We start from the raw sequence: 11,832 nt of genomic DNA, 5'->3' as shown, positions 1-11,832 counted from the left end.
ACATTTTCCCCTTTCAATTTTGTATATTCCTGTTCTTCTTTTGTGTGTTTTTAGAGTCATGTTGTGTGAATTGAGTAATATAGTGTATTTGTTGACATTTTGTTTGTTTTGGAATCATTTGAGTGCATGTTAGTTGTTTCTAGAGTTATTTTGTGCATTTTCATTGTCATTTTGTGCATTTTACTGGGCCTTCTGTTACCGGTGTCTGTATTAGAGTGATTTGGATATTAGTTACAATAGATATTCGTGCTATTGCCTAGTAGAGATGGCTAAGACTTATTTATTCAAAACATTTTTGTAATAGAATTACTGTGTGTGTTTGTCTGACCGTCTACTGGATTTGTTTATCATAGATCATGGCTGTGTTTTGTTAGGAGAGAAAGTCATCTTCAGTGAAACAGTGGGATGGACAGAAAAAAAACATGATTTATGTTCAATTATATGTAACTAAAATTGAATTTACCATTAGTGCCTTGTATAGTCAAACAATAACTGGATTATATGATTTTTAAGAATAAATCTTAGCCAGTAACATGAATAAACCAGCCACCTAATTCAGATTTAAGTATAATGCAGAATGTATATTTTCATTTGGAATTAGGCGTTTACAAGGTCAACCGACTGCCGGCCGAGGCTGCTCCAATGCTCACCATCAGCTTTATACAGGATAAAAGTAGCTCCATCCAATATCCTTCAGTTATTTTTAGTAATGATTTAAACTATATTTAAGAAAAAGTAGAAAAAATCACAAGCAAAGCCTAAATAAAAAATCAGGTAATGTACAGTAATTCCTGTACTGCACGTCACATTCGACCGAACATTCAGCAGCTCCCCATGGATTGTATTTTTAGGTATAAAATCATGCAAATAGTAGTTCAAATGTGTATTTTTTTAAACATAAATGTGCACATATTTTGTTTATTGGTAGTACATGAAACACATTATAAGTTTTTCCACTACAGGTATCCTTTGATTTTGGCTTTTGATTTCAACTGGTATTTAAAATGGTTTAGTTAGAATAGTTGAAGCTCAATGAGCTTTCAAAGAGTTACTCTGAGTTTATCAATAAACACGTCACTTGCGTTACCTCAGGTTCAAACTGAAATATATATTTTATAGAGTGGTAATGAGAAGTTATTGTTTTAATTGGGGTTTATCTTGTTATGAGCTGGCCGTAACATGATGTTATAGTGCATTATCTAGCAGTTATACCAGTCTATCACTGGCATTGCTGCTTCCAGCCATAAAGGAATGAAGTCCCCCCCCCCTTGTGTTTTAATGCTGGGTTGTAAATTTCAGCTGCTGTTGAGGATAACTGGTGTCTTTGATTTCCATCTGGCAGTTTTCAAGTCTTGTTTGCCTTTCAGGTCAGTAGTGTGTTTACAGACTCAGCGTACGTACGCGAGCTGGACAGAGCTGGCTATTAACAACCTCCCGTGACTGAGCTAAAACCAATAGGTCGTGCAGCGTTACGACCATTGTGTCCCCCCCTCGCTCTCATTGTGGGGCCACTTTGAAGTCTCTGGGTTGTTGAAGAGGGCACTGTGGACTTTAGTGTACTTAATCTTTGGAGCTCGGCCAACACACAAACACACCCACAACCAGGGCACTCCTTCATCTGACCTGCCAATAGCAATAATATGTGTCCTTCACTTATCATTTCCTATCATCTATATTATTATGCCACCCCCTTTCACAGCACAGCTCAGGCTTCATTTCATACATCCTGTGAGCCCGCCCACCAGCCTGACATACATACACAATATGAAGCATTCCTCTGTGCAGCAGCAGCAGCAGCAGCATGAGCAGCATGTGCAGCATGTGCAGCATGAGCAGCATGAGCAGCAGCCTGCAAACACTGCATTCCTCATGGCTTTTTTTTTTTTTTTCTTCTTCTTCTAATAAACGTGATCCCAGAATGCAGGGAAGGAGACCAGTGTTGTGCATTAAAATTCATGGGAAAAATGGCAATAAAACATCTCCCTCTCTCTTTCTTTCTTTTTCATTCCCTCACCACACACACACACACACACACACACACACACACACACACACACACACACACACACACACACACACACACTACTGTGGTCATCACCCTGCACTCTTTCCCCTCGTTCAATCTCCCAACCCTCCCACTGGCTCGTCTTTCTCAGCATCCCCCCTGCCGTCCTTCATCCTTTATTCTCCCCCCCCTCCTCCTCCTCCTCCTCCTCCTCCCCCTCTCTCCCCTCTGTCTCTTTCTCACTCATTCACACACCCATCTATATTTTCCAACTCCACCTCTGGCAGGTTGTGATTTCCACTGTCAGAAATTGCTTTTTCAATATCTCCCTCTCTCTAATTATGAGCCCAGCTAAAGGGGTCGTGTCACCAGAATACCAATTTTCCCTCTTTTTCTTCTTCTTCTTCCATCTTCTCCTGAATAATTCTCCAATGCCAGGGTGCAACAACATTGTGCAAAAACAACACAGGAACATGCAAATGTTACTCCTGGTGGTAAATATAAGGATTTCTTTTTCCTTTTTTTAAAAAAAAAAAAATTATTTACGATCATTCATAATTAATCTAATTTAGAAATAATAATTAAAAAAATAGGCTCCTAACACCAGTAAAAAAATGAAGGGGAAAAAAATGTGTGGAAATGTCAGACTTTTGAAAACATTACTGGATTTGTGGGAAGAGGGGGTGGAAAACCACGGAATCTTGATGCAACAGCCACACACAGCATTCCCAGTCAAATGAGTCAATCCATGGAAAGGGTTAAAAGTGGAGTTTGATTGACAGGCTGAGCGCCACGGTCCAATCAGCAAACAGCTCCTGCTTCCCCCACGTGGGTTCGCTTGGCTCTCATTGGCTGATATTTACCAGTGTTTACCGAGCCCCACGTGGCGATCTCATTCAACCGCTGATCAAGTCATGTTTAATTTTTTTTATTTTTTATTTTTTTATTGAAGGTGAATAAGGATATATGTGTATATGTATATATTTAAATAGAATAAACGCACGTATATGTTGTTAAAACACGTGGCTGTGTGTGTTTGGACTAATTAGATTGCTTTACTCACAGGAGAGCTCCGGTTTCCTTTCAAATATCACAGGCTATTTGTAGAGCCATGCATTGCTCAGTGCTTAGAAAAGTTAAGATAGGTGCAGTAGGGGTGTATTTTTGTGTAAAATAGTGCCACAGTTCAGTTTGTGGTGGTGGGGATGAGAGCAGCCTTGGAGAAAGCTGCTCATCTGTGATGATGTCCCATTGAGGATCAGAGCGGGGGGAGTGAGGCAAGGCGAGGTGTTGTGTGAAAAGAGCAGGCCAGACAAAAGAGGCTGCGGCTGCATTCAACGCTGCTGCTGCTGCTGCTGTGTCCGAAGCCACAAGCTACACACACACCACCACATTTCTACCCCTCCTCACACTCTCTGACTCTTTTTTCTTCGAGACACACGTTGAGAAAACACCGGGGAGAGGAGAAGAAAGCAGCGGCGGCGGTTGGATGAAGTTGAGGAACCGGGAAGAAGGGCTCCGTCGGACCGGACTGTTTGTGCTGCTCTGCGCGGCGAAGCCTGGAGGTCTAACCCAGAACAAAGGAGCCTCGGAGCGGGGAATGAGCGAGTCGAGACGGGCTCTGCCATTACTGTTGAAAGCGGGCCAAATGCCTCTGTGAGAACCGACCGCGGTACACCGGCTGCTCGTATTCCTCCACCAAGCTTTCCGCCCCGGAAGAAGGGAGACACAAGGCGGACACAAAGACGCTCAAGTCGGCGGCTGCGATGTTTCCTCAGAACCGACCTCCGGTAAGTGTTAAAGCTGCTACATTACAGCCACTTATTATCTCACAATCTCTATATTTCATTAACACATTGTGTAGATTTATTATTAAAAACCTAATTTTATCTATTATTTAAAAGAAAGGGCCTAACCTGTGTTAATACTCCTTACTGTGTCTTTCAACTCTTCTCTTCCCTGTAGACAGCTCTCATACTTTATTATACTTTATATATTTATATATACAACACTATGTATGTTATGTAGCCCAAAGCTCAGATATATTGTTATCATCATTAGCATTGAATAACACAAATCCTACCCCAGGGTTAGGGTTAGTTAACTTGGCTTTGTGTGTAAATTACATGACCACCACCATCACCTCCACTAGTACCAGGTTAGAAACAGGGAACATGGAGCCTCCCTCCATCTCCTCTCCTCACCATGGAGGGTTTGACCCAGATGATGATTGTGTGTGTGTGTGTGTGTGTGTGTGTGTGTGTGTGTGTGTGTGTGTGTGTGTGTGTGTGCGTGTGTGTGTGTGTGTGTGTGTGTGTGTGTGTGTGTGTGTGTGTCTGTGTCTGTGTCTCTCTCTCAATGGCTGCTCTTCTGTTTGTTTGTATTGTTTTGTTTCTCTCTTGATTTACCCCCACCCCCTCCCCCATTTCCTCTAAAACAATACTACAGATAAATATCTCATTTAGAGTTGGACACTGTGAAGTATATTTGACCAAAAGGGTGCATCGTATCTGCGGCTGTGTGTGTGAATTGAGAAACTGTGCTGCATGGCTGTAATTTGCTGTAGTGGAGTTTAGGTGGAGAGCTTTCGAGCAGGGCTGAAATACATAAACACTGCTCCTCTAGCTGTGTGAAGTATCAATTAAGACCTGCTCATTTGCCTAACCCTCTTCTCCATCCCTCAATGCTGTCACCCTGCACCCCACCCTCTCAGCAGTTTGACATCAGTGTCCCACATACAGAATTCAAATCATACTGGAGTAAAGGTTAATGCTGATCTTGGTGTTTGACACAAATTACTCGTTCAATACAGAGCTATACGTAGTTTGTGTTTCTGTAACTTTTGTTTGATGTTTAATTTGCACTGTCATACTTTTAGCTGCTTCTTCTTCTTCTTCTTCTTCTTTTTTTTCGCCCATCCTGCTGTGATAACAGGATACGGTGTGTCCTCCACATGCAGAAACCTTACACATACACACCAGCAGCTGTGTATATAGCTGAGGGCAGGAGGCAGACTGTGGGTCTGTGGTTTGCACTGTAAACCCAATCCCTCTCATCCTGCCTCTCCTCACAGTGTTCCTGTGAGAGCTCCAAACCACATCTTAATGTATGGGCAGGCGTCCCGGGGTGAGAGTAGCAGGCTGTGGTAGGTCCGGGTGAAATGTTTAGGCCAGCGGCCTCGTTTCATTTCAGCTCCTTCGCAGATCTCGGCAGTAGCGTCGTGCAAGGCGAGGCAGGCGGCCATCATCAGACAGTCTTCAGCCATCACAAGCTCTTGTTTGCACCTCGGAGTGAAGGGCCACCCAACCAGACTAACCGTCTAATCTATATGACACGTGAGGCCGCCAGTCACCTGTCATGACTGGATATTGGAGTGCGGTAATGGAGGGAATTGAAATCTTATGTAAACAAAATATGTAGCGTTATATCGAGTGATGATTGTGGTGATTCACATCACATTCAGGAGCACGGAGAGTTTTTCATGCTAGGTAGTGGAAACCCAACCTACATTCTTTTATTGCCTTTTTTCTAGACCTACTGTGTATGTCTGAAGATAAATATTCCATTTGTTGTTGTCAACAACAGTGGTTCTCAAACTTTTTTTTGGCTCAAAGTACCCCTTTCTCTTACTTTTGAATGCAAGTACCCCTCTTATGTCACACTACTACATTTTGCTCAAAATTCTGAGACAAATCCACTATAGAGCATAATGATGGAATGAATGAGCGTCAACACACATTTTAAAGAATCTAATTTTGTAAATAAGTAGAATTAAATAGTATGCAGTGCCTCCTGAATAGATTTACAGTATTTCTATAATTGTTTTTATCATTTACCGTCATCTACCACCTGGTGTGGGACCAAGAATGACCTTTGTGTTTTCAGTTCATGTTCTAATCAAGATGATTTCTATCATTATTTTGTGTATTTTGTTGATGTTTGTTTTGTTTTTTTTATTTAGTAAAATTTTCTCTTATTTTGTTGTGGTTTTGTGAGTTGCTGGTAATATTCAGTGTGATTATAATTTTTTAACTAAAAATAAACACAAGACCACATATTTATAAATGCATTCATTTGGTAATTTCTCTCTTTCTCTCTCTCTCTCTCTCGCTTTCAAGTACCCCATGTAGTGCCATTACCTACCCCTAGGGGTACATGTACCCCATTTGAGAAACACTGGTCTAGAATGCAGTGTAAATGTAACTAATTATGAGCCACACTGCCAAAGAATAAACAGAATACAAATCCAATCAAGAACAGGTTCTCATAATTTAACAGAATAATAAAAAAAAAAACCTGTTGTCATGTCCAGTAGAAAAGTGGTTGGAAACAAGGTACACAAATGAATACGCTTATCTCCACTTAGTGCGCATTTTATGACTTGACTCAGTAGTAGATACCCACCCCCACTCTCCCTCATCAGAGAATGGTCTTGGTGATCTTGGTTGAGCCCGCATGAGGGACGCTGAAGTCCTCTGAACACATGTTCAAAGTCTTAATGTGACAGGAACACTGAAACAATCAAAGCAGAGACACGACATGCTTATTTCTTGGTCTGTTGCTGTATTGCAAAGCATTAAAAAAAAATTTCCAGATGAGGCTTGAGGCTGCATAACCAAACACAATGAAAAGGAAATTCAATCCCTCAGCTCAGACGCCACGATTTGGCATCCATTACATTTTGGTATACATGCCTAAAGGGATCCTCCACTGGTATTATAAGTTTGGCCTAAAAGCTACTAAATGCACTAGAAGATATGTGCTTTAAAAGAATGCCAAGTTAGTTAAAGGGCCCATGTTAAGCTAAATCGACTTTTCTGTGCTTTAAACATGATAAAAGTGCTATTAGGGCTTCATACACATGCCCAAAGTGTTTTTTTCATTGATTCCCTCAATCGTTAGTTAGAGGGTGATTTGCTCCTTTCTTACTGCAGGGTGAGCCCAAACACCTCGCTCCAATTCCCACTTTGATGACGAATTTGAAGCGGCACTGAGCTGGAGAAGCCACGCCTCTAGGAAGCTCTCTGTCGTGATTGACATGTAAACAGACACGCCCACAAAGGTGAACATTTCAGGTTCCTTCGCGCAGTGCTATGTATGTATTTTCTACAGTCTATGTATGTACCAGCAAACACCCCGCCCCCACGCTCTGTCTTGTGTTTGTAAAGCAGCATGAGCTCGGCTACGGAGTGAGTATGAGGAGGGCGGGCCATCCTCTTCCCCTACGTCAACATGCGTGGAGAGGGATGTCAGTGGCTCGTTGATAGACACGCCCACTAATGCATATGCATATGTAGGTCGCAAATCAGCCTGTTTGTGTAGAGTTTCTCAGAAAGTAACTTTTCAGAGGCTAAAACTCTAGAAAACAGGTGAGTTTGGGAAAATAAACCTCAAATACTATATTTTTAGCGTTCTTAGAACAAATGGAGATGGGTGAAAAATAGCATCACATGGTCAGTTTAAGTCACAATGTTCATTTTATTGTCCTTTACAGATGAGCCGTACTAACAGTTTCGGAGTTTGTGGGCCACCATCTTTATTTGCCAGAAAGCGTGGTGGTTGGTCACATCGATGACACGCGGCGACTGCTTCATATAATCCCATTGACGGCACTGTGTACATAGTTTTTTCCATGTTTAATAATCTCTGACGAAATAATTCAGGCTGATTTTATTTGGTTTGTGTCAGCATTAATTAGTCGGATTTAGTTTGTTTAAATTGGTCATAGTCGGCTGCTCCCGGCTATGCCGATTCAAAGCGGCAGTTTATATTGCCGAAAGCACAGCACAGTGCGACAGAATCTGCACGCAGTAAAAAAAGTGAATACATCAGTTACATGGCTAGTGACCAATGATGATTCAGCAGTGATGGCTAAAATCTACCCAAATATAGCTTTCTGGTGTGGATGTAATGGAAATGTAATTTAGTAAAATCCTTGGGCTACAAAACGATTTGTCAACTATAACCATCTTCCTAATTATTAACAAGTTCCCTTCAGCAATTTCATCATACCAATATTCAGAAACTCCTATCTAGAGACAGAAAAGGTCAGGCAGATGAAAAAACCCATGAGTGACTTTCAGTAAATGCGACGACGGCGTCTCCTCTTCACCTTCAGAGTTAGCATAAAGCAGCCTCCACTTTCTCTGTGCCAGCTTGCCTTTAGCTCTTTATCACCATCGTTGTGTCCACTGCTGAGTGCCTGGCTATTGATCACTTTGCCTGCTTTGCTCGGTCGGCGATTAGAGAGTGAGGGAGCAAAGAGGCGGAGGAAAATGAAGGAAATGAGGCCAAAGGGATCTCGGGTTTACTCAAGCTGTTGTGGTGGTGTGTCTGGGTGGAAGGAACAAACGAGCCGAGGGGGTTACCTAATAAAAGAAGGCACCTCCAGCAATTAAGGCAACTGACAGGGTAACTGTGGAGCTTTGCTAATGTGGGCTGACAGCAGGGAAATTTGAATAACGAGGCTTGCAAGAAGGAGAGAGAGAGAGATGAGATCCGGTGAGGGGTGGGTGGGTGAGTGGGTAATAACAAAAAAAGATGTGGCATTAATGAAACAGGTGCCTGGAATTATTGAGAGATCACCAGCACATTTCTTCACTGCAGAGCAAAGCTGATCACTTGATGTTGTCATGGTGGTGGGTGGGGTGTGTGTCATGGATGCAGGCTTGTGAAGGCACCTTTTTCCTGTGTGTAACAATAGAAAAGACAGTCTAATGTTGACGGCCGCAATTGCATCTTTTCACATTTAAGGCTTTTTCATGAAAAGCGTTTTAGCGACCGGTGTATTGACGTGTTCTGTTGGTTTTAAAGACAAAGGTAGCTGTGTTTTTCGCTGACCGTGGGTGGAAACCACAAGAAATGGATTTTGGAAATCCTGGGTTGGATCTAGACCCACATCCATCGTTGGCGGTTGTTGGAAAAGAGGGAGAGGGAGCTCGGTGGGTGTTTACTCTGATGATTGACTCTGTGGGTAAGCAGTGTAATTAGTGGCTTGACTAATGGGCTGAGCTAGAGATGCAGCAGCGAAACATCCTCCCAGGTGAAGAAGACACAAGGATGGAGGGCAGAGGAGTAAGCAAATAAAATAAACACACATTTGGTGCAAATATTCCTCAGCTCTGTTAGTGGCTCCAGTGTAATGTAGGGATTAATGAGTTGAGCTGTATTGTACTCTGACTGATTTTGCTGTTGTCGGTAACTACTTTATTTGTTTGTTTTTTGTCCTTCTAAGTAGGTTTGCACCTGTCTGCACCATAGCAAAAGCAAAAAAACTTGTTGAATGGTGGAGGGCGATGTCTCACTACTGAGTTATATGATCATTTTATTTTGAATATGTTATCCATGGCTATGATTAAAATAAAAAAAGAATACTTGTGTGAAACCTTTTAATGTAGCTATGTAACCGATGGTTACACAGTTTGCAAAGCAGGTTCATAAGCAAGCACGTGAGCAATGCTTTTCTACCTTTCGGTTCCTGTTGCGTCATCCACAGAATAAGTTTTTGTTTCAAAATAAAGGTCTACTGCAGCGGTGCTCATTACCCAATCAATGCCGTTTTCGGTCAATTGCGCTTCTGCCTCTTCATACACTTGAATCAAGGAGAGAGAATGTTGGAGTAGATGGAATGGAGCTGGCTAGTAATTCTAAAAGCTAATTACAAGCAGGAAAATACTTGTGACCTCCACAGGTTTGCTTAACATTTCAGCCTTTAAGAGAGTAATGGTACTACTGGTGTTATATTACCAGTGTGCCATTTGCTTTATTCTCCATTTTAATTTAAACATTTTCACTATTCATGGCCATGACAATAATGGAACACATATGTGTCTTGGTAGGATTTGTGGCTAATAGTGTGAAATTGCTAATATTACTCAATGGTTTTGAAGATAAAATTAAGATAATGATCAAAATATGTTTTAAATTTAATTTTAAGATATTTTTTGTGTCCTGCAAATTTTGAAATTCTAAATTCTTAGTAAATTAAAAATATTTTGGTCTAAGCACTTCTCTATCGAGAGGCAGTAAGACGCTTGTTCCTAAAGTCTTATTTTTCTTATTTAATATTTTCTTAGTTTTTATATGCAAGTACAATTGGAAATTTAGGCCCTGAGAAAAACATATCCTGCATTTCTGACTTATTCAGTAAAAAACACGATAAACATGTCAGCGAGAAACAAGGAACCAAGTGACAATGAATAATTGGGTTGGATTGTCCAAAGCAGCATATGTTTGTAACTATAATGCTCTCATGCCAATGCACTACAAATCCAAAAGTTTTATAAGTTGACAGAGCTGGGAATGAAATTGATTCATGAATATTTTCTTGGAACAAATTGTGTTTGCAAGTTGCCAACGATCTGTGCTAACCTTAACTCAACTTCCGTTTTCCTCACAAACGAGCCCTTGAAGCGAGTCCCAACCTAAGCCTAATACTCTTGTGCTCTTGCAACCACATCATAACAATGATGGCTGAGCTCCATTAGTAAATTATGTTCCATTGTAGGTCAGTGCGGCTCGCAAGGATTGGGACTTATCCTGTGGATTTCAATCACCAATACCGCCTAAACTCCATTAAATGTGATAGAGTGCATAAGTACTTTATTTGTGGGAAAAATGCAGCGCACACTTTTTGGCACGGAGTTGTGCACTTGTGTAGCTGTTTTGTCTCATCTGTTTGTGTTTAAATGCACTTTTTTTAAAGGGTAGGGGAGAGCAAGGAAGTGAGGTCATAGTGGTTTTCCACTTGTGGTGCAATTAGAGGTCATTTAAGTGAAAACAGGAAGAATTGAGTTTTGGAAATGCTGCACTGGCGTCTGATTTTTTTATTTTACATTTCAATGTGTGCCTATTCTTTATTTATGAAATTATGTGTATGTTTGCAGTAGGTTTATATTTTATGTTTTTGCTCATTTGAATGTGAGGGATGTCATCGTGGTGGTAATTTATGTGCACTATAGAGTGAATCGCCTGTGTAACAGACCTGTGGTTAATGTTTCTCGCCTGTCAGGGTTTTTAGACCCATCATATTTCTCATCTTTCTATTACGCCCATATATAATCATCCCAATAGACTAAGAGAATTCTGTCTACATGTCAATATATAATTTGGGGTTTGCTCATCTATCAACCTCTAGCCCACTGGTTCCCAAACTTTTCATTGTCATGTACCCCTTCAGACATTTAACCTGAATCCATGTACCTCTTACTTTTGCACTCTTAAAAACCATAATAATGTAATGTAATATACTATGTAGCACTACAGTGGATTTTACCTATTCAGTGGTGGAATATTATATAATCAGAACATAGAATATTTGCGTTTCCTGAAGAAAATGCAAGTGAGGATGCAGGTCTTGGCCCACGTCGCACTGCATTAGCTTATCATTGGCATTAGCATTATCTAGCAATAGCAATATCCTAGCAATGGCAATAACCTAGCATTGACATTAACATTAGCACAGCAATAGCATTAGCCTAGCAATAATATTAGCCTAGCAATAAAATTAGCCTAGCAATAAAATTAGCCGAGCATTAGCCAAAAATTAACATTGAGCTAGTATTAGCTTTAACCTAACATTAACCTAGCATTAGCCTAGCAACAACAATAACCTAGCATTAGCCTAGCATTAGTATTAACCAAGCATTAGCATTCACCTAGCACTAGCTTAGCAATAGCATTAACCTAGCATTAACATTAAGTGCTGTATTTATGTTCTAGTTTCCAAAGTTATTGTTTTTAATTTTCATTCACGTACGCCCTATGACAATTTGCATACCCCTGGGGGTACCCGTACCCCACTTTGGGAATCTAGGCTCTAGCCTTCA

At 40.9% G+C, this 11,832-nt stretch overlaps 1 protein-coding gene across 4 annotated transcripts in view; it reads left to right on the top strand.

The window, feature by feature from the left end:
- Positions 1-2,119: 2,119 nt before the first annotated feature.
- The window catches only part of tle2a (TLE family member 2, transcriptional corepressor a), a 50,433-nt gene continuing 40,720 nt past the window's right edge, over positions 2,120-11,832 (top strand). For 2 of the 4 annotated variants that reach the window (XM_028443987.1, XM_028443985.1), the window contains exon 1: positions 2,121-3,795. In XM_028443987.1, coding sequence (XP_028299788.1) covers positions 3,772-3,795 — 24 coding nt within the window. In that variant the 5' untranslated portion in view covers positions 2,121-3,771. Of the gene's footprint in view, positions 3,796-11,832 lie in introns of all 4 variants that reach the window. The other 2 variants (XM_028443984.1, XM_028443986.1) reach the window with 2 other exon arrangements.

The sequence above is a fragment of the Gouania willdenowi genome, chromosome 4 (genome assembly GCF_900634775.1).
Source record: "Gouania willdenowi chromosome 4, fGouWil2.1, whole genome shotgun sequence".
Classification (NCBI taxonomy): Eukaryota; Metazoa; Chordata; class Actinopteri; order Blenniiformes; family Gobiesocidae; genus Gouania; species Gouania willdenowi.
Note: the sequence above shows the minus strand (reverse complement) of the source record. Positions and strands in the feature narration are given on the sequence as shown.